The sequence below is a fragment of the Phyllopteryx taeniolatus genome, chromosome 10, assembly GCF_024500385.1.
Source record: "Phyllopteryx taeniolatus isolate TA_2022b chromosome 10, UOR_Ptae_1.2, whole genome shotgun sequence".
Classification (NCBI taxonomy): Eukaryota; Metazoa; Chordata; class Actinopteri; order Syngnathiformes; family Syngnathidae; genus Phyllopteryx; species Phyllopteryx taeniolatus.
Genome location: NC_084511.1, coordinates 10,876,585 through 10,900,693, shown reverse-complemented (window position 1 = coordinate 10,900,693; position 24,109 = coordinate 10,876,585). Strand labels below are relative to the sequence as shown.

General features: G+C 40.0%; 1 protein-coding gene across 10 annotated transcripts in view; it reads right to left on the bottom strand.

Annotated features, from left to right (window-relative positions):
- diaph2 (diaphanous-related formin 2) overlaps nt 1-24,109 on the bottom strand; it is a 563,702-nt gene that overhangs the window by 133,641 nt on the left and 405,952 nt on the right. For all 10 annotated transcript variants that reach the window (XM_061787877.1, XM_061787869.1, XM_061787876.1 and 7 more), the window contains one exon: nt 12,817-12,981. In XM_061787877.1, coding sequence (XP_061643861.1) covers nt 12,817-12,981 — 165 coding nt within the window. The remainder of the gene's footprint in view (nt 1-12,816; nt 12,982-24,109) is intronic.

Here is a 24,109-nt window from a genome sequence, read left to right as displayed (position 1 = left end):
ATAGTTTTGAGGGCATATTATTGTCACCGCGGCGATTAAAAATAGAGACAGATTATCAGACGGGCTGATTATCGGCGCCGGTATTCGGCATTTTGGCACACAACGGCATCTTAAAACGAATAAAAGATCACTTTAAAACTGGGTAAACTTCATATAAAAATGTCCACTTAACTTTATAAGAGATGCTGCTCACCCTGGGAACGCCCTGCACTTTTTGTTTTTGTTTGAACTTAAAACAAAGATAAGTGAAATATTAGCATTTTGGTTATATTGAAATTTTGGAAAACTTGGTTTACTATAAAGAAAAAAAACTTTAGGGAGCCATTTATTTATTTAAGTTTTCATTGAACTTTATAAGACATGCTTCTGAGCCTGGGAGCTCACTGCACCTTTTGACAAAAGATGTCTATTGTCCAACCTGTTGCAAATCTGAAAAGCTGTTTAATAAACTTGCTTAAAGGGCATTTAAACAAAGTGTTGGAGTTTTTATTATTCAAAACTTTGCGGCCAATATTTTCCCCTTTACTGCAAATGAATATCGGCTCCAAATATTGGTTATCGGCTTCCTTGACTACAAATAATCGATATCGGACCTGAAAAACACACATCGGTCTCTCTCTAATTATTAAACCCATTAATAAACCAACAAAGGTCCAAGCCATCCTTGTGTTTTCTACAAACAGTGGAATCTCTCAAGTCAAATTCAAATTTTGGCTGCTATTTTTATTTATTAATTTATTATTATTATTATTATTATTTAGAGCTTCCTTCAGAGAATTCACGGCAAGAGTTTAGCATTTTCTTTGGCTTTTTTAATTTATTTAAAAAAAAATTTGCAGTACTAATTTCAAAGGGACCACCATCATGCCAGTCAGGGTAGCATGAGACATCAGCCTACTCTACAAAAGCTTAGGATGTTAAGTTCAGTTGGACTGTGTTACTGTTTTGATATTTTAAAATAAGTAAGTAAGTAAATAAGTACAGTGGATGTACACATTCTACGCACACCCTCCTAGAACTGGGTTGTGGCTTGGTTCAGAAGTAGCCAATCACGTTTAAACTCATGCTGCCACTATTTAAATTGCCTCTGCTTAACTCCGAATAAGGTTCAACTGTTGTATTAGGCTATTCCTGACATTTTGTTTGCTTTCTAGCAGAAGCCTGAAGGTTTTGTGGTATTTCACTGTTTATAATTACCTCCACCTTGTCTAAGGCCCCAAGTCCAGCTGAAGAAAAACAGCCCCCAAGCATGATGCTGCCACAAGCATGCTTCACTGAAGGCATGATGTTCTTTTGGTAATGAACAGTGTTTTGCTTGTGCCAAACAAACTGTATGGCATACAAGTTCAACCTTGGTTTCATTGGAATATAAAAAAAAATCTCCCAATTGCGTGTGAGGAAAATGTGATATGAAGTGATGAAAATCTAAGTGCTTCACATAGTTATAGTATAGTCATACATTACAGTTATAAAATATAACACATTGACATTTTACAGTTAATACAAAAAAAACATCAAACAAACAAAACAATTTAAAAAACAAACAAATCTAGTTTTACTTAAACGCTTGCCTAAACAGATATGTTTTAACTGCTTATTATAAATGTCCACTGAAGAGGCAGCTCTTTGCTCAAAAGCAAGTGCATTCCACAATTTGGTGGCAATGGAATGCAAGGCTCTGTCACATTTAGATTTTAATTTCGTGTGAAGGACATTAAAAGGGAGTCAGCAGACTGCTGTCACCTAACAGTACAATAAAATGATACCAAAGGAAACTGACCATTGAGGGTTCTGTAAAAGCCGGCAGAAAACTTTTCAAAGACAGTTTAATAAGTGAAAATGAATCTGCACATTTACCTTTGATGGTGACAGCCTGGCACAGTTGCAGTTTCTACTGATCCCTTTTTAACAAACCAGGTTTACTCAACTATGCTATAAAAAAGGCAACAATCTACTGTATTTGCCCATATGTTGATGAATTATTCCATTCACTGCAAATCCTATTCCACAAATGGAATATTAATCAGAGTACTGTGTTTGGACGAGTGCTGGCCCATACAATGTATTCTTGCAAAAAAAAAAAAGAAGAAAAAAAAGGGTTAAGTTCCCCCTTACTATTTACACTTGTATGACAGTTAAAGAGAAGAAGAGTGCTAAAGGTTTTATCACCTTAGAAATAATATTATTCATGAAACTATTGCAGGAGTTTGTGAGGCCATGAACTATTAATATCGTCAAAAATGATACCGACACATGTTGTAATGCAGTGGACCATGCTACTATGTGTGAAAAAAAAAAAAAGAAGTGGAACAGCCGTTGCATAGCGTCAAGCGTTCTCGGTGGAGTGAGGAGATCTCATCCCGCTGCTCCTTCGTGACCGGCCCAAATGTCAGGAAGGAGTCAGAGGCAGCCAGATAATCAACAGGAGCAATTCAGCCTTTACAAATGTGTCAGTTTGTTCTTGTGCCAACACAGTGCAAGATGCAACTGTGTGACCTTTGGAGGCAAACAAGATGTGTTTGCTTCTCATCACGGGCCTGAGCTGGTGCAAACTAAGACAGCACCCTTCACAGCTACAGTACGTGCATTTTTGTGTCAGCTCGCGGGTGGGTGCGCCAGGACAATCTAATGAGATCCAATATATGTATCAACATATTGCTGTTTTATGCTCAAATTTGCCAGACAGTCAGTTATTTGTTTTATAATGTGTTAAAAATGTTGGTTGTAGTTTAAATATATTTTTATATAGTTTTTTTTATTTTATTTTGAATCATACTGAGAGCTGCTAGGTAGCTCGCTGTCACGAGCTAGCCGCTCAATGCCCCTCCAGTTCCAGTCAGCGAGGGTTAGCCACACTGAGATACAGTAGGTGATAAGTCTGACCAAGCTCCACCTTCGAGATCTGTTTCCCTGTAAAGCCTCTTCCCTTTCTTCCATTTTAACATGCCATCTTTCTCTAACATGACTACACGGCCATGTTTACAAGCACCATGGATACCGATAACCCAAATGGCCACCACAATGTAACGCCATCCCTGAACCAAACAGTACTTTATGCCCACTGATTTGCTAGCGAACACACCGTGTTAATTAATCATAAAGTGTATTTTCAGTTATTTCTATCTTGTAGAGTAGTTCATTTTAACCACACAACACCGATGGAAAAAAAAAAGATAAATATAACTTCCCTCTGGGCCTAAAATGGGATAAATGCATTTCCAATCATTTTAACGGGAAACGATACTTTGGTTTGCATTTAAAATGCAATGCAATGCAATTAAAAAATTGGGGTGAGTGATATGTGTGATGACACTTGCATCTCAGGGCCACTGGTCCTGATGTATGTGCGCGTTAGCAGCTAAAACGAGGATTACAAGGATTGGAATGAGTGCATTGAATGAGTGCCTCATCATGCTAGTCAATACAAGAGCTTTGACATCATGTTCAAGGACACGTACCCTTCATATCACTATCTCCTTGTTGGTTGACAAGGGCAATCACACACACGTAGACACACACATACATGTGCCACGAAACTATGATATTGAGTATCTAAGTGAATAAACAAGCATTTTATTGCCCCATTTATCAAGAATGAGAAAACTGCACCCCGTATTTCAGCAATAATGGCTGGGGGTGTTTATTTACTCAACTGCACATGGGGGAAGGTGTCTATTCTGGAGAGGCCTTTGAGGGAAATTAGACTTTACAATGAAATAAAAATGACTATTATGGAGAAATGCAATGAAACGGCAGGAGGTAATTCTGCATGGAATGCACACATTGCTGCACGTCAACTGGAATTCTAATTCTCCTTAAAGATGTTGTCTCCATAAGATCATCTCCAACTGCGCAGGTCACTTGATTATGAAAAAAGAAAATCTGAGAGACTATTTACATGCATCAGTAGGCGCTACTGTTTTGGTTAGCAACCGAGTTCAAATGGGCGCCAATGTTTTTACAACAAAATTGTCTAAACAGCAATAACTACAGTTAATACCCTCTTTTCTTTTCTGATGCGAAAAAGAAGGCATCTATTTCAGGAAGGCATTTACTGTATGCCTTAAGGGGAAGACACATCTGGTGATTCAAGTGGGGACAGCATCTATTAGGCTGACAATACTATTTGAGAAAATGTGGTAATTATGATCTATACGGTCGATTTAGTGCACATAATGCTGATGTACACTGCCCAATATTGTACAAGGAGCTAGGAAACAGCTAATTTAGGGGCAGTCATGGGCAGCAGTGACAGCCAACGCGTCAACCCAATTTATGCCCTCATCGAGAATGCATTGTGTTGTGTCTGCATCACCACTTCGCACAAAAGACAAACCGCAACAGAAGTTGATTTATAAATAATGCAAATTACAGAAGAAAAAAAAATGTCAGCAAAAGTGATCTAAATGAACCAACTAATTGTGATTGTAAACATGATTATGCAACATTGCGGCATTACTCTAATCAAATGGAACCTGTAATTACCCAGCAACACTTACCATTAGGACTGATATTTTTCTCTTTAATAGCCTTTTGGATTATCCATATTTTATGTTAAGAGTCTTGGCAACACTATATGTTGTAGGGGGCACATGATAAACAAGTTATGCTCATAAATAATAAGATGAGAGTATTTTTAAACCTTATTGAAATGTCATATTCTAACACATTCATTCTACTCTGGATGTATTGATTTAAAAATGAAAACAAAAAATGTTGAGTTAAAGACCATATGTTTAAATACAGGATTTAAAAAGACATGCTTTGTTTCTCTCTGTCTGACATGAAATCAGACTAAACATTTCATGTTTTAGGTCAATTAGGATTACCAAAAATATTTCTATTTGCTAAATGCCAGAATAAGGACTGGATTTTCTTTCTTCTTACTGACTTTCTTCAAAGTTAGAAGTTTACATACAGTAAGATTACTATGCTTTTAAACAATTTGAGAAAACCTAGATGTCATTTCTTTGGAAGCTTCTAGGCACAACTGAAACACACTGCTTCTTTGTGTCAGATCATGGGAAAGTCAAAAGAAATCAGCCAATATATCACGGAGCGAATTGTGGATTTGCACAAGTCTGGTTCATCCTTGGGTGCAATTTCAAAATGTGTGAAGATGCTACGCTCATCTGTTTCAAGAATTATAGGCAAGTACAAACACCATGGGAATGTCCACCCATCATATACACTCAGGAAGGAGACGGGTTCTGTGTCACAGAGATCAATGTGCTTTGGTCTGAAATGTACATATCAACCCAAGAACAAAATCAAAAGACCTTGTGAAGATGCTGGCTGAAGCTGGTTTGAGTGTGTCATTATCCACAGTGAAACGAGTACTGTACTGACATGGGCTGAAAGGCCACCCTCTCAGAGAAAAAGCCATTACTCCAGAAGAAACATTATAAAGCCATATTACAGTTTGCATATCCACACAGGGACAAAGAACTTAAAGGTCCCATGCCATCAGAAACATTTTTTTTCTACTGTTTTATGGCTAACATAGGTCAAAATGAGTGTTTGACCTCGTTTAAGTTTTACCTTAAAGATCCCATGCCATCAGAATAATTTTTTTTCCACTGTTTTATGGCTAACATAGGTCAAAATGAGTCTGTGTTTAAGTTTTACATTTATGCAGGTCGTCGATTGAATGTCAAGACAATAAATGCATAAGTCTTGCAAAACAAACGGATCAGATTTCTGTGTATTTGTGACGTAAAAAGTGAACTCTTCATTCAAGTACCTGCCCACTTCGTGGTTGCTACACATTTCCTGGTACACCGATTACACTGGCACAAACGTCAGAGCTCGGCTACCAAAATGGAGGAACTGGATGAAACAGCGTTGCTCGGACTGATGGGAGGCACATTTCTTTTTTAAGAAAAAACTGCGCATAAATTCCAGAAAAGCAGCAAGTCTGAGTTTTCTGACCTCCGACCAGGAAATGTGCACTGGAACGCCGCTCAAACTGGGGGGGGTCCAAGTCACAAAGTTGGAGAAAAAATATCTACCTCTTGCTGGAGGTCAAAATGGGTTTTGAGGAACAAAACAAAAAACAATTTATTTACGTTCACCCATCTTTGTTGTTTACATTCGCCTACAACGCTTTGAGGTCGCAAATGGTACAATCCAAGAGATTTAGGAGAGATGGGAGGAAGATGCCGAGTAATTGTTTCTTGCTAGTCGACATTGCCACAGCTTTTGATATGCTCGTGCTTGTTCCTGTGTTCTCTTGCTTCCGCCAGTAGCATTTTGCATTTTCCGTGTTACCAGTAAGTACTACTTTTAGGTATACAATTTGTTTTAAATAATATTTTAGCATAGTTAATACTCCAAAAGTCCAAAAATAAGTTGTAAAGTAAATACTTTTAGACAGTATTTTCCCTTGGATCTTAGGTCCACTCACTGCGTACTGTAGCATGAGTAGACACACCTGTGGGGGAAAGCTATTGGTCATTGGTCCTTTTATGTGGAAAGGATTGAGGAACACTGCTTCAAGGGATCAAGTAGCTACAAGAGGTGCGTCGCTCACAGTGCTGTAGACTCCAGTCAACTATCCTATTGTGTAGGAAACTTTTGGAATACCTGGAATGGCCTCGATGTCATCGACAGTAAATATACACTGTACAGGTACAGTATAGTTCCGCGGATTGTTTCTCTGTGATTCTGCTGACACATGGGCCCTCAATTGTATCTCAGCTGATGCAAAAGAACAACTGTAGTGTTTTTTGGGTGTTACAAGGTTAAACACAGCTATCCCTAAACATAATGGAAAAATAAGATCTGTCACGTTTACATAATCCTGCTCAAACAGACACTCACCTGCGGTTGCAAAAATAGCACAACTTGATGGAGGTAAATATGTGGGATTGAAGAAAAGGTCAGATGTATGGTTAAAGTATAAAAGACAAAGATGTGTCCCTTGTGATAACCTCCCAAAGCTGCCAAAGTGATTTGTGGCCAGAAATTTCCCAGAGGCTGTGTTTATGACAAGTTCTGTGCTCTCGGGTCCACTCCTTTGGAAAGAAGCGCAATGAGGTGGAAGAGGACCGTCGTCTCAATAGATGGCAGAACTTGCGAATGTAGACTAAGAAGTAAGTAAAAGTAGAACATAGATGCCCCTTAGCCTTGTCAACATTTGCACTTGCGGCCTTTTTGACGATGAGCCGAAGGACTGCTTGTTTTCCGACCTGAGGGCTGAGCCACCTAAAGGTCTACCAAACAACCAACAAGGGCTTTTGTTCAAGTCAATTCCTTCAATAATTCATGAAATGCTTTGCTTCCTTGACCCCGCACAGTACATCTCCTTCCTACTTGTCCATTGAGGGATTCAATTCCAACTGCTTCATCGCACCAGTGATCTCAACCCAGTGTCACCGCTATAGCGCATTTGAATTTTTACAAACTTGAAAGCGCCTAGTCTTTAAGCAGAAAATGTGTTTATTAGCAATCTGTTTCTTATGCAATGAGCCAGGATGTCTCTGTGTGTGTGCGCGTGCATGTGTGGCGGAATCATCTTCAACGCGATCATATTGTGAAGGAATTAGCCAGCTTTGAAATGTGCAGATCAGCATGGAATGGGGCATGGAGTGAATACACCAAAACACAGAAATCATAATTCTAATCTGTGCGAGATGCTCTAACTACTTTGAAAACCCACTCTGGTTCTTTTGGACTTATTAGAAAGTCACTCAATTAACAAGAAAGACTGTTGGCTCATCCCAGCCCATCTGCTCCACTTTGATAACTCATTAATGGGAAAAATCCTCATCCCCAATGCTCCTGGTCAGGATTACACAGGCAAACCCCGCCACTGCATTTCGCTCGCCTCCTGAATATGGCAGACGCATTAAATGAACAAATTCAGACTAGTGTGTGCGCATTGAAATCAAAGATTTCTCTGGCCGCACAGTGACGGATGGGAGAGAGCATGAAACAGAAGGAAAATGAAGTGAATGAATTCTATTATTGGTTGCATGCGGTTTTGTAAGGACTGCAGTGTCAACACTACATTTGGACTGTTGAGCCATATTCCTAATTTTAATTATTACCTTCGCTAACGAAGAATTTATTGAAATCCATCCAGATAAGATGAGCCACTTGGGTGGCAGTCTGTCCATAAGAACTTTACTTGACGATGGTAAGAGATTAATTTAATACCAACTATGCACCATAAATGCGGAGGCTCTTTAATGAACCGAGAGGAATGGAGGCAGAGATCAGTTGCTGGGGCTTTCAGTTGCTTAGTAAAGTTGAGCAAACGGCAAATGCTGCAGGGCAGTGATTGTATGATACATACAACAGAAGTGACCAGGGTTACTATATCGCACACAACTCACAGTCAGGGTTTCATGCATACAAAATGCAAATGTGTTTAACAAATATTAGCTGACAGTTTAACCTGCAGTATGTGGCTTTTTTTTTTAAACAAAAAAAAAGTCCTTTTCATCCAAGCCATTTCTAGAGGTGATGACACAATGCTGATTAAGTCTATCAGCTCCTCTAGCATCTTGATGTATATTTTTAGTATTGAATTTTTTAAATATTTTGTGAGGTGCAGTGGTGCATTCACCTGACTTCAGTGCGGGCAGCTTGGGTTCAGTTCCCCCTCAGTGAGGGTGTGAATGTGAAGCAGAATGGTTGTCCGTCTTTATATGTGCCCTGTGAATGGCTGGTGACCAGTTCAGGGTGTAGTCCGGCTTTCGCCCGAAGTCAGCTGGGATAGGGCCCAGCACCCCGTGACCCTGAACTGGATAAGTTGTGTAGAGAATGGATGGATGTCTATATTTAGTGAATGCCCAATTCATTTCCCGCGCTGGTCCACTTGGTAACACACCCAAAATTACGTAGTGGAAATCTTTAATTTTACCTAGCAGTGGGTGGAGAACAGCTACTTGTCTTTTGTAAAAAAAAAAGCTCACTAAACATCCATCCATCCATCCATTTTCTGAGCCGCTTCTCCTCACTAGGGTCGCGGGCGTGCTGGAGCCTATCCCAGCTGTCATCGGGCAGGAGGCGGGGTACACCCTGAGCTGGTTGCCAGCCAATCGCAGGGCACATACAAACAAACAACCATCCGCACTCACATTCACACCTACGGGCAATTTAGAGTCTCCAATTAATGCATGTTTTTTGGGATGTGGGAGGAAACGGAGTGCCCGGAGAAAACCCACGCAGGCACGGGGAGAACATGCAAACTCCACACAGGCGGGGCCGGGATTAAACCCGGGTCCTCAGAACTGTGAGGCTGACGCTCTAACCAGCTTTCTTCAATACAGTAAATTAAAACATATTATTTTGAAATTCTGTGGCAGAAACCAATCATACAATAATTAGTGTGTAAACAAAAAAACAAAAAAATAATAATAATAATTGCTGCTAACGTACAAATACTCTTTTTGAGGACCCCTGAGGTGCCCAACAAGGTGCCTGACTTAAAATAAATGAAGTTCAGCAACATCCGAGCAATACATATACGAAATACAGCAATAACAGTGAATTTACAACAAATGCGTCTTCTGAGGAATCCATATTTTCCCCCCACTGGCAGTCCTTCAAAACAGAATAAAAACGTTATAGAATGTTGGAGAATCATGACATAAAAGAGACCCCATATGTCGTACCAAAGTGACAGTTTCTGTTGTTGTAATACTGAATTCCGTCCTGGGGGGAGGGGGGGGGGGGGGGGTGCGACAGAACTTAGGTGTTGTAGCTTTATTGAAAGGTCCCATATTTGGCTAGTTAGACCTTGATAGAGTACCTCTCGGATATGGACTTAGTATAAAAGTGTCAATGTCATTAAAAAAAAGTAAAACAACTTGGTTATGTCATACTAGTGTCCAGAAAAGGCCCCTCTGAAGACCTACTTCTTTTTGACCCAGTTTTGTATCCATATATCCGTATTTTGGTAAGACCGCCTCCTTTCTTCTGATTGGTTGCCTCCATGTAGAAGACCCAACCTTCACTATTTGTGAGAGCACACGTGTTTGTTACGTTGACAGCGGTGGCTCGGGAGCAGAGAGGTAGGCAGAGATCTTCGCTAGTGACGTAGTGAGCTCGTGAAATTCAGATTACCTTATTTCAGGCCTCTCGGCAGAAAAATTTTTGGAACTCAGGAATGCGTGGACAATTTCAATTAATATTTCACATGTTTACCGAGGCACCATAGAGCCAATATCATATCCCTAATACTAGAAAACATTGGTTTGATAAAATATGGGACTTTTAAGAGACACATTCAATGAACTACGGTGAAAAAAAAACACTTGAACGATAATAATTGACGTCCTTTTTAGGGAGAAATGCAGCATTTTTTGCTTCCTTGAAACCCTTTGTTGTTGAGGAGGGGATCTTTTATACATGCATTTGAGCATGAAATGTATTAAAATACTATGATGTTCATTGGTTCAATAATAACAGACATACGCATGTGTGACCATGCTTAAAATGGCATTTTTGTCATACATCTGGATAGGAAGTGCATAGTCAGTCCTATGTGGCCCTCTGGTAGTACTGAAAAAAAATTGTGGTCCCCTCCATCATTTAAGTTGCCCATCCCAGGTCTACGCTTTATGACTACAGCATGCAGCATGCCAATGCAAATGTTTTTTTTTTTTATGAGCCATGTTCTTTTTTTGTGTATTTCTATTTATTTTCTTTCACCTTTGGAATTTTATCGAAATAAAATAAAAAAAAATAATAATACATGCAATGATCCAGGAATTTTGGTAATATTGTTGTTAACATGTATTCTATTCTATTTATTATTTTTTTATGTATGTATGTATTTATTTATCACTATTTGCCATGTTTCCCTTTTCAATATTTTTAAACATTCAATAAAACTATATAAAAATCAAATTGATGGTCCGGGATTTTATTTTTTCCACCTTTGTTCATATTCATTTTCATTTTTCAATTGCTTTATTTCACCTTTGAAATTTGTTTTGAATAAAATTGAAATTAACACACATATAAGTGACTAATATTTAATGTTTATCAAAATGTAATTATATTTTAAAATGTTAAATGTTATTAAAAGAGAAATAATGAACCAGATTTCTTTTCTTTCGCTTCTATTTATTTTTTATTTTATACAACTAAAACAACCTGCGATTGGCTGGCAACCAGTTCAGGGTATACCCCGCCTCCTGCCCGAAGATAGCTGGGATAGGCTCCAGCAGCCCGCGACCCTATTTCAGCACAGTTCAGTCACAACGTAACCCCATGGCCTGCTCACGTTTCCTCCCTTTATTCATAGCAGAGAAGTTTAAATTAGTAATAAAAAAAAACACATGCAGCTATTTGCTTGAGAGAATAATTTATTTTATTGAGTGGATTCCTCTTTTAGAGATGTGCAACACAGGAAGCCTTGAGGGAGCAGAGTGTTGTGTGCAGTTACACTTTGATGGTGGGTAGGGGAGTTGGGGGGGGCAGGGGTGGGGGGGTTTCAGATGGGGATCAGAGTGAAGAGAAGGATTCAGACAAGACGACCTTGACATTCTTAATGGGGAGTGAAGACACCATGGCAGCGCGCCTTGTGGACACCATTGCTTCCTTCCTGACAATTTTGGGATGGTGCCAATGCCATTGAGGAGATCAAATATATGTCAACCAAGGGAATAATTATTTGAGTTTTTGTTCTGCAATGATGTACTATGTACTTTACTGAAAATTTATCTATTCACCTTCCGCTGCCTCTTCACTGCTAATATTTGAGTCCCATTGCCTCATGTTGTAAATAAGTACATAGATATTTGTTTTCATACATATTCTTATTCCTCTCGTGTGTTACTGCTGTGAAAAAACAAATTTTACCATTGTGGGAAGAATAAAAGCTTACAATTTTTTCCCGCAAATTGTGGCCATCAGACGTTTATTGAGTGAAATGTGGATGGAATTCACATTTCTGAAATAATAATAAACCATATAACCAATATATTACAATTCATGTTGTGTGAAACGGAAGTTTAAAACAAAATTCAAAGAATTAGGAGTGAAATCACACACAATGTGGAGCGACTCCATCAGAATTGCTTGTTGCTTGAAACGCTTGTTGTTAAAGGTACTTCTTCGAATATCGTGCAACATGCGCTCAGACTCTTCAATTCATTTCAGTGACTGTTTATGTGCTGAGGTAGTGCTGCTGTTTCGATCTTTTTCTACTCTTACTGCTTTGAATTAATGACAACATTTAGTGTTTTTATGGCTACATAATAGGTTTGAAGTTTTGTAGTGTTGGTTGGAATGTGAAGTCACTGATGGTGTAGTGATACACTCGCCTGACTTTGGTGCGGGCAGCATGGGTTCAGTTCCCACTCAGTGACGGTGTGAATGTGAGTGTGAATGGTTGTCCGTGTCTATATGTGCCCTGTGACTGACTGGCGACCAGTTCAGGGTGTAGTCTGCCTTTCGCCCGAAGTCAGCTGGGATAGGCTCCAGCGCGCTGCGACCCTAACCAGGATGAGCGGTGTTGAAAATGAATGGATGGATGGTTGGAGTGTGTGAGTTTGCGTATGCACACAGAGCTTGAACAAGTAGAGTTATGTGACAGGAAACTAGTACATTTGGAAAATAATGTTGCATCTGTTCCAACTAAAGTCTCCAAAGAATTGACTGAGTTTATACAGAACTTGCTTAATTTTATACACAATAAGAAGCTTAGATTGATTCAATAGTGCGTTCAAGTCCTTTCAAATTGTTTTCATTCACAATTTTTTTCGTAAAACTATTGTACATTCTGCAACACATATGCATTGTGCTAAGATATTATTAGTTGTCATACACAATTAACTTTGTAAGTTATTGTTCACTCACCAAAAAGAGGATGCGGAAGTTGGACAGGTCTCCGAAGAAGTCCTCCACACTGAGGACTTGCGGGTCGAATGCGAAGTAGCTACCTGTATTCTCGTAGAGCTTCTGCATGTTCTTGTGCATGATGGACAGCTTCTCGTACTGCTCCCGCGAATGTTTGCAGAAGCCGTGAGGGGGACAGAGTTAAGGATAAAAGGGAACAACGTGGACTTGACATGTTTTAAATACAGTCTATCTGGTTGACCTTCTAAGAAAGATTTCCCTTTGAGAACACCAAAGTGTCACACTCAATATATAGCCATAAGTAAATCAATCAAACATTAGTATAGTTGACATTTCTAACATTAAATGTCACACAAGTATAAAAATGAAATCAACCACTATTTTCATGGAAATCCTTAAATCATAAAACCCATAAAAACACTCTACTTTTAGATCACATGACAAGCACATAACAGCTAACCAGCTACTGAAGCTAGCTGCCCGCAGTTGACCTATTCACTCAATGCTTCTTCTTGTCAAACAACAAAAATAGATGGACACAAATGCTCAAAACAAGTCATAGATGAGCCAAAGTCATTTGTTTACAAAAAGCTGCCTGACGACAGAGAGTTCTATTAAGCCAAAAGCAGGAAATCAGTGGTAAAATGAGTAACAGTGCCAAGACATTTCCTTAATATAGATTTTCAGCCTGATTCTTCTCTTACAACCAAAGTCAGCAAAGGTGTTATTACCAAATGTCTCTAAAGAATATTCTGAACAATTATCCTGTGGTTTGGGGTGTATGAAAAGTTTTTTTTTTCTCTCCGCTATGACCTAAAAACAGTCGACAATTGTAAACATTGAACAATAATTTTATGATCAATCCTTCTTTGCATGGTTAACACCAAACATAGCCGTAGACTTGGTGATTCTAAAATGGAACTGAGTGATAACCAATTAGGTAGCGAATTAAAGACGAGTGGACGACCATTTGGTTGAGTGTTTGCATGTGTTCCCCAAGTCATTCAGCACAATAGAAATGACAAAGTAGCATCGGCAAGAAATTTCCACCGCAACGTAAGTTCATGCTAGTCGAGCTACTTCTGTCCTCTGTTCTGTTGAGTTATACCTTTCTCGTAAAGCACAACCTCTACGAGCAAAATGAACATATATGACTTATTTGTATTATGTCGAGTCTCTCACAGTTTAAAACACTTCTCAGTCATCTTCATGACTCCTGGCTATCATTTCAAAGTTAAAACTTTGACACGATAAAACAGTCCTAAATAACTTTTTTAACAATGCTATATTTAACTTTTAGCTGAAACAGTAATTAATGAATATTAAGTCAATTGGGTTAGTTCCACACACATTGCCTTTTAGTTCATGGGTTTGATATTGATACTGGTTATAAAGAACCTCGAGTCAAATGTTCATTTTACTCTATGCTGTGGGATGCTAAGAAAATGGTTCTTCATAATTTGGACACCCATTATTTAAACCATGCAAACTTTTTTGACTGCACCCTCTAAAATAATCGGAATCGAGAATCGTTTGGAACCGGATTCAGAACCGGAATCGCTCAAATTCAAACGATGCCCAACCCTACCTGGAGGTCAGAGTCACTACAACTGTCCATCCATCCATCCATTGTCTTCCGCTTATCCGGCCTGTAGGTGTGAATGTGAATAGTTGTTTGTTTATATGTGCCCTGCGATTAGCTGGCGACCAGTTCAGGGTGTACCCTGCCACTCACTCAGAGTCAGCCGGGAATGGCTCCAGCACGCCCGCGACCCTAGTGAGGATAATTGGTATGGAAAATGAATGGAATGAATGTTGCTTGAACTCCAACTTTTGGGACATTCGAACTTTACGATACTGTTGTACTGTATATTGTAGCTAATAACCTCCCACCATCAATGTGAGGTGGCAACTGCGTCAAGGTCAGCAGAGACTGGGGCATATAAACAAAAAGAGTCAGTCAGAGACACTCAAACATGTCATAACAATAACCCCTCCATCACACTTTGGAGTCAATGGCATAGCGAGCTAATAGCTGCAGCTCTGCGCCAATGGAAAAGGGTGTTTTGAAGTCAGCGGCGCGACACACATGGCTGCAGCAGGTGCTGATTTGAGTCATTGTTCCATTGCTTCTTCCAACAACAGCGGGGTCAAGTTGTTTTGAACCTGGATGTTCACGCCGCACTGTGTAATTTACTGAACAGGCGCGCCACTTTTCTCCCGGTGAATGGCTATTGACAGCCAACATCAGTTAAGCATTATCGCAGCGGCCACCTGACCTCAGCGAAGAAAACAAAGAGACTCAAAGGAATTGGCCACAAACAATACAGTAAAGGCTCCAAGATCATCACTATTGATGAGCAACAAGATTCGATCCAAGTATCAAGACAAAAAAAGAAGTGAGGACATTGTAATCATTCACTCAATGAAACCTATGGACACAAAAACAATTTACCTACGACATATGTCTACAGTGGGGTTCAGATTAACAGCAGTGTGAGTGAGTAAAGTTAAAAATCCTATAATAGATTTCAATTCCATTCAAATTCATTGAGAACACTGCACATTATATTCCCAAACAAAACTTCCATACAACGATTTTTTATAGCGCTTGTCCTCAATAGGATCGGTGATGAGCTGGAGCCTATCCCAGCTGACATGGACTGGTCGGCAGACAATCGCAGGTCACACATAGACAAACAACCATTCAACCTCACATCTCTGGACAATTTAGTCTTTAATTAACATAACATCACACTGTATGTTTTTGAAAAGTGGGAAAAAGCTGGAGTACACCGAGAAAACCTCTGCAACCAGAAAAAAAAAATATATATATGATTTTTATTTTTTTATCATGCATATTTGTTACTTAAGTAATTTTAGGACTTGTTTAGAAAATTGCCTTGAGCTCCCATCTATTGTTCGTTTGAGCAAAAAAATTCAGGAATTGAGTCACTTGTTTTTTTAAAGACATAATTCATTAACGAGTGGGCCTGTGTTGTATCTGTGCACTTATATGAGCTCCATATTGTATGTAAACTTTGTATGTGCATGTATAAAAAAGGAGTGCAGCTTGGCTGGATAAGCTCCTGTGAATTCCCGTAGCACAGGATGGTACATTCCAGGTTGCTCATTTGGACAAAATTTATCATTCCTGCTTTTATCAGGCACTTTTTTTCCCCCTTGATAAAACTCCCTTAACCCTCATTTGAAAACTCAAGAAGAAGTAGAGAGTCAAGTGGAGCACTACCGAACTCCTTATATATAAAAAAATATATATATGAAAAAAGTTGGGCGTAAAATGCACACAATGAATCCCTCCAGATATCTTCTGGATAGTCTCACACATTCCACCACAAAAATGCAAACCCACACAATTAGTGAGTGGTAGGATAGCCCTTTAACAAAAAAATCTCAGAAATTTTTCAACACTGAAGAAGGACACTATTTTGACTGATCTAATGTACTATTAACACACACAATGCAAACATGCTAACAAAGTACAATTTACAACGCTACTGAAAATATGAAAATAACGAAAACAGTAACACAAAGACTAAGTTGTGAAATTGTGAGGAGAAAGTTATAATACATATATATATGTATTGTCCCCCTTCTTATATTTTTAGATAGTTACCTCACTTTAATGTTTAAGATCATCAAACACATGTAAATATCTGACAAATATAACCCAAGTGAACTTAAAATGTTGTTTTTAAATGGGTATTTCATTTATTAAGAAGAAAAAAAAAGACTATTCAAAGTTCCCCGGCCCTAATTAACCTAGTTTTAAAATCATGAATTAATTGTGGCTAATCACAAATTATTGGTTAATTTTCACTGATCACACCCAAGACTGATTACCTCCAGACCTGTTCAAACAAGAAATAACTTAGATAGAATCTGTTCCGACAAAATCAAGCCGTACAAAAGATCTCAAAAAGCTGTAACAAAATAACACAATCCAAAGAAATCCCAGAACAGTCGAGAAATAAAGAAATTGACATCTATCAGTCTGGAAAGGGTCACAAAAGCTATTTCTAAAGCTTTAGGATTCCAGCGAACCATTGGGAGAGCCATTATCCTCACATGGAGAAAACATGGAACAGTTCACCACGAACCTTCCCAGGATTGGCCGGGCTACAAAGATTACCCCAAGAGAACAGCAATGACTAATCCAGGCAGCCCCAAAGGAACTCAGGAGAACTTTTAAAGAACTGCAGGACTCCCTTGCCTCATTTAAGGTCAGTGTTCACAACAATAAGGAAGCGATGGCATCCATGGCAGAGTTCCAATGGGAAAACCACTGCTGACCAATAAGAACATAAAGGCTCATCTTACTTTTGCATCAAACCAACAGTCAAACATGGTGGTGGTACTGTGATGGTCTTTGGCTTCTTTGCCCATTAAAGACCTGGACAATTTGCTGTTTTTGATGTAACCATGAACTCTGCTCTTTAACAGAAAATCCTAATGGACAACGTTCAGTCATCAGTTGGTGACCTCAAGATGAAGTACACATGGGTTCTGCAGCAGGATAATGATCCAAAACACACCAGCAAGTCAAGTCAACATCTGAATTGCTTAAAAAAAATCTAAATGAAGGTTTAGGAATGGCCTTGTCAAAGTCCAGACTTGAATCTGATTGAAATGCAGTGCCATGACCTTAAAAAGGCCGTTCATGCTCGAAAACCCTCCACTTTTGCTGAATTCAAACAATTCTGCAAGGAAGAGTGAGCCGAAATATCTCCACAGAGATGTGACAGATTCATTGCCACTCTCACAAAACTTCAGTATTTGCTGAGGATGGCCCAACCAGTTAATTAGGTTTGTGTTTCACAGAGTTGTGTTTCTGTGGAGGCCATTACTTTTTCACACAGGGCCAGGTAACATTGAATAGTGTTTTTTTTTCTCCTTAAAAAAGAAATCACCATTTAAAAACATAATTTTAAGTTCACTTGGGTTACATATTTCTGATATTTACATTTCTTTGATGATCTTAAAGTGGGGAAACTACGCAAAAATATAAGAATTTGAAAAGGGGGCTAATAATTTTTATTACTCATTATTGCTTATTTTATAAATGCATGTTGTTCGCGTGCCTGCGTGGGTTTTCTCCCGCCACTCCGGTTTCCTGCCACATCCCCAAAAAACATCCATGGTAGGTTAATTGACAATTCTAAATTGCCCGTAGGTGTGAATGTGAGTGCGAATGGTTGTTTGTTTGTATGTGCCCTGCGATTGGCTGCCAACCATCTCAGGGTGTACCCCGCCTCCTGCCCGATGATAGCTGGGATAGGCTCCAGCACACTCACGACCCTAGTGAGGATAAGCGGCTCAGATAATGGATGGATGGATGGATGGATGGATATATATATATATATATATATATATATATATATATATATATATATACCTAACATTCAGTCCAAAAAGCCTCACCGACATACTGAAGATAATCCCCGACAAGGCTCATTGTTCAATAAACACAAGCCCCCAAGGTTATTTTATTCTTTATACATTTTCAAAATTAATAGGATTTTTTTTCTGCCAAATATCAGAATTGGTATTCGCCTTGAAAAAATCGACATCAGTGGGGCCCTAATAAACTGAAGTACAGCGGGTCCTCTGTTGAAGACAGAGTTGTGTTTCTGTGGAGGTAAAGTAACCCAAATTTGTACTTTGTAAGTTGGAACGCGTTGTAGTCTATTCATTATCAGTAACCTCATGATTACAATAAACATTCTGTATGTATAAAAACCCTATTAAGCCATATACATAAAACAGTCCCCCTCCTTGAGCCATCACCTTATCATGGTGGAGGCATTTGGGTGTCCCAATGATCCTCGGAGCTAAGTTGTCTGGGGCTTCACGCCCCTGGTAGGGTCACCCATGGCAAGCAGGTCCTAGGTGAGGGACCAGACAAAGCACGGCTACAAAAACCCCTATGATGAACAAAATAAATCGACATAGGTTTCGCTTGCCCGGGCGCAGGTCAACAGGACCCCCCTGGGGAGTGTTTCGGGAGTATGGGGTACCGAACCCCCTGATACGGGCTGTTCGGACCCTGTTCGACCGTTGTCAGAGTTTGCTCCGCATTTCTGGCAGTCAGTCGGACTCGCTTCCGGTGAGGGTTGGACTCTGCTCAGCTGCCTTTTGTCACCGATGCTGTTCATAACTTTTATGGACAGAATCTCTAGGTGCAGCCGAGGCGTAGAGGGGGTCTGGTTTGGTGGACTCAGTATTGTATCTCTGCTTTTTTCAGATGATGTGATTCTGTTGGCTTCATCAAGCCGTGATTTCCAACTCTCACTGGAGCAGTTCACAGCCGAGTGTGAAGCGGCTGGGATGAGAATCAGCACCTCCAAATCTGAGACAATGATCCTCAGTCAGAAAAGGGTGGGGTGCCCTCTCCAGGTCGGGGATGTGATCCTGCCCCAAGTGGAGGAGTTCAAATATCTTGGGATCTTGTTCACGAGTGAGGGAAGAATGGAACGGGAAATAGACAGGCAGATCGGTGCAGCGTCTGCACTGATTCGGACTTGGTATCAGTCCGTTGTGGTGAAGAAGGAGCTAAGCCGAAAGGCGAAGCTCTCGATTTACCGGTCGATCTACGTTCCTATTCTCAACTATGGTCACGAGCTGTGGGAAGCTCGGTCATCCGGGAGGGGCTCAGAGTAGAGCCGCCGCTCCTCCACATTGAGAGGTGAGGTGGCTCGGGCATCTGTTTAGGATGCCTCCTGGACGACTCCCTGGTTAGGTGTTCTGGGCACGTCCCGCAAGGAGGAGACCCCAGGGACGACCCAGGACATGCTGGAGAGACTACGTCTCTCGGCTTGCCTGGGAACGCCTTGGGATTCCCTCAGAAGAGCTGGAGGAAGTGGCCGGGAAGAGGGAAGTCTGGGCTTCCCTGCTAAAGCTACTGCCCCCGCGACCCGACCTTGGATAAGCGCAATAAAATGTATGGATGGACATAAAACAGTCCTAAAAAACAGTACGTACGACGGTAACTAAGAATGCCGTTGTAGCGTATATTGGTTTTGAAGTGGAGAAGACCACGACCATGGGTTTGAATCTAGTCTACAATTTGGCCCATAAAAATGGGTATAAATATCATACATTAATCTGAAATACTCCCAACTTTGCACTCTTACTCATAGATCAAGCATATAGAATGATTGTTTAAACTTGAGTCTGGGCCAATCAACTAATTGTTCAATACAACATAATTTCGTACTGTTTGGCTTCAAATCAAGACGAACAGTTCTCAAAGTCTCGTAGCTGGACCTGTAAGACGAACACAATAATGACACAGACATCGAGGCACACTGTACATTTAGAATATTCCTAAAAAAGTTTGTTTGTTCGCTATAAACGTGGGATTTCTTGAATATCCTTTTAATCTCCATGGCCAGCGTCTCTAACCACCATTTGGGGGCGGGGTGATATTGTTCCATTGTTCAACAGTCATCAATCACTTCCTTCCCCCTCATGTGGCTGGCTGAGGTTCAGGAAGCAGGAATGCAGAAGTTTATCAGTTCTTGGCGTTCCTATGACAACCGGGCCATGGGCGTGTCCGCTACACCGTCTTTAGCTGTGTTACGTATTCTTGTATCGCTATGCAAAGTAGTTCATTGTGAGATGCTCTCTATCGTAATTACAGTAAATAATTTGTACTGAAAACACTTCTGGGCAATAATGTACACATTAAACATCCATCCATCCATTTTATGAGCCGCTTCTCCTCACAAGGGTCGCGGGCGTGCTGGAGCCTTTCCCAGCTATCATCGGGCAGGAGGCGGGGTACACCCTGAACTGGTTGCCAGCCAATCGCAGGGCACATACAAACAAACAATTCACACTCACATTCACACCTACGGGCAATTTAGAGTTCTCAATCAACCTACCATGCATGTTTTTGGTATGTGGAAGGAAACCGGAGTGCCCGGAGAAAACCCACGCAGGCGGGGCCGGGGATTGAACCCCGCTCCTCAGAACTGTGAGGGAGACGCTCTAACCGGTCACCATGCCGCCACACATTAAACAGTGAAAAGAAAAAAAGTCTGAGTGTTTGTTCTAAGTGTTCTTACGGCACTAAGCAAGTTCATTCCATGCCTTTCATAACCTCAAAATGTGTATTGGAAATTGGTGTGTAAATCTTTATTTAATGAGGCAATCTTTTATATCACAACAGGACCAACATCTAAGCACAAAGACATGCGTAAAGACATCGGACATTGGAATCTCACAAAAAATTTACTCGTATGAACTCGTATCAACTGAATGAACTGCGGGCAGGCACTCCAGATACTGTACTTGTATACAATCAAGTAAAAATTGTTTAGTTTTTCATATTAGGACCAAGAAAATGTTAAAATGTCTCATTAAATATAATGTAATTCTTCAAAAGGGTTTGTTTATTAATCTTTGTCAGTCAGTGGTGTCAGTGGTAATGCTGCTTGATGTCAAAAGGGAGATTTAGCAGCAAGTCCAAATTTCTGTGTTTAATCTTTTACTTTTAACTGGAACGTTTATGTGTTACTAAGGTTAGCAGTGACATCAGTAAGCTGTGATTAAGGCAGTTCACTACATGAAATATACATCCCAGTCCGACTTACTTTTTCAATTTCACATACAGTGTACCTATGGAGCTTTCTTTGGCAACCACCACCTCTGAGGTAACAAACCACATTAGCAAGTTATTAAAGATGCTGTAAAAAAAAAAAAAAGAAAAAAAGAAAAAAGGGCCAGTGGGGGCTAGAAGCCTCCTAAAAAAAAAGCTACAGTGGGGGCCAGAAGCCTCCTAAATAAATCTCCTTCAACCTAGTTCCATGAATGTTTATTTAATGCTTTTCCTGTGTGCTGGCTCCATCCATCGCCCCGCGCTAAACCTGCTTAAGAGCATTGCTGCTCCCTTTAGCCTCACGCTGACTGCCAAACAGCTCCTGTGGGCCAAATTACACCGAGGGTCGCCACTGACGGAGTACAGTCGAGCGACACAGGTGAGATGTGAGATGGATGAAGGGATGAAGAGAGAGGAATGAAAGAGTGAGGAATTCAGGTGACTGAAGCAGCAGTGGTGATTTAAGAAAAAGAAAAACAAAGGGAGCTGTTTCGTTAATACTGTGCTGTTAGCTTCACATTGATGCTGATGGATTTTGCCATGTGCGAGTGCGTATGGTCATACAAGGACAGCGAGGTCGATAGGGCAGGCAGGAAAGAGGCTGACAGCGTCCAGCGTTGGGAACACAGCGTCGACACTGGAGCTGTCACAAGGAATTAGGCAAACGGCCACATTCCGGAATTTGGGATGTGACCTGGTGCTGAAGTGAACGGAAATGAAGGAGGTGTCCCCAATGCTACATGCACTATAATTCATGTTTAAAGGCTACACAGCCTAGTTTCTGTATGCAAGTGACTATCACTTGACAATAAATGTCCATAAATGTATTTATTTTCTTTATCACACTGTTTTTATCATTGTTTTGGAGGATTTTGTATGAAATGCTATGCACTGAAGTGGTACTAACATTAGTTATGTTTGTTTTTTATTAATTAATGTAAAAATAATTAACATACATTATTATTTAAATGAATTTTACTAAAAATGTAATTATAAAATAAAACAACACAACCTTATAATGCTGCTAAGTAACGATGAATGAGTTAAAGTTATATAATTTTTCAGGGTGAGAAACAAGCATGTCCATCAATCCATCCATTTTCCAAGCCGCTTATCCTCACAAGGGTCGGGGGCGCGCTGGAGCCTATCCCAGCTATCTTCAGGCAGGAGGTGGGGTACACCCTGAACTGGTTGCCAGCCAATCACAGGGCACACATAAACAAACAACCATTCGGCAAGGGGCAATTTAGAGACTTCAATTAACCTACCATGCATGTTTTTGGGATGTGGGAAGAAACTGGAGGGCCCGGAGAAAACCCACGCAGGCACGGGGAGAACATGCAAACTCCACACAGGCGGGGCCGGGGATTGAACCCCGGTCCTCATAACTCTGAGGCAGATCCTCTAACCAGTCGTCCACCGTGCCGCCGTTTTCAGCATGTCGTTACAGTATAACTTTAAATTCTGCAAAATAGCACTTTCTAATAAACTGATGGAAAAACACTGCCTGTCTGATTTTGAATCAAATGTTATGGACTGTAACTCGATGCTCTTTTTGTAATTTAAAACTATTTAACAATATAAAATGTTTTTTAATTAAACAATATTAATTAGAATATCACAACCTCACTATAATGCAAACTTGACACTATTAAGTTCCTACAATTTTTGTGCTCAAAATGCTGGAAAAATGCTCAGTTGGAACATATGAGGATTATGCTTTTACATTATTATTTTTTTTTTTACATTCAATTACAATATTATATTGCCTTGTATTTGAGTCACAAATTATTACCTTCTACTCTCAATATGAACATTTTGAACATTGACTTTATGCTTGTTGTTGCTGATACAATAATTAAAATCAGGCTCGTAGACCAGAGATAATTTAATCTGTTGAAAACCTGAATGGCTCAGTGAGACAAGACTGAAAATGGCTGGACTTTGTCCAAAGTTATCACAACAACTTGGATGACAATCAACCAGCGAGAAACTCCAGTTTGACCACCCATCTGCACACAATACACACAGTATTGGATTATGGAGGGTGCCAACAGGGTGATGGTGATTAGTTGAAGCCACCCTCTTCATGAGTTGTAATTAATGCAGAGCATTAGTGTGCTTCACTCCCTCCAATGCTCAATCATATTCTTTCCTTAGCCATAATGTTTTCATACCCTGATAAAATTATTGAGTTAAATTTTTGAATGGGTATTTTCTTGCTGGAAAGTGGCAGAATTCCATTCATGCTGTATCAAATAGTCACAATTTTCATTATTTTTACCTTTTGCAAATAACTACGCATAGTCTCTAAAGAAAAATGTTCTATTAAAAAAATGCAAGCTAAGCACCCACGCCTCGACTCCACAGAGGTGGTTCAAACGTACACATCTTAAATCCAAACAAAGCCTATTTATAACCAACTAAGGCATTGTGTTCAATGGTCAATCATTATTATTATACAAAATCTTGCACCGCCCCAGTGTTTGGGAAGCCCTGTTCTAGAGGATCTTGGTATAATCTCCCATAATCTCACATTCTTAGTGACATGTCTGTGCAGATTCTCAGTCATCCAGGTCATGGTAATCCACAAAAGTCAGGGAAAGGAAAAACTGACTGCCCTCCTGGATGATGACGACAAAGCATATGCAAGGCTTAAGAGGGATACAA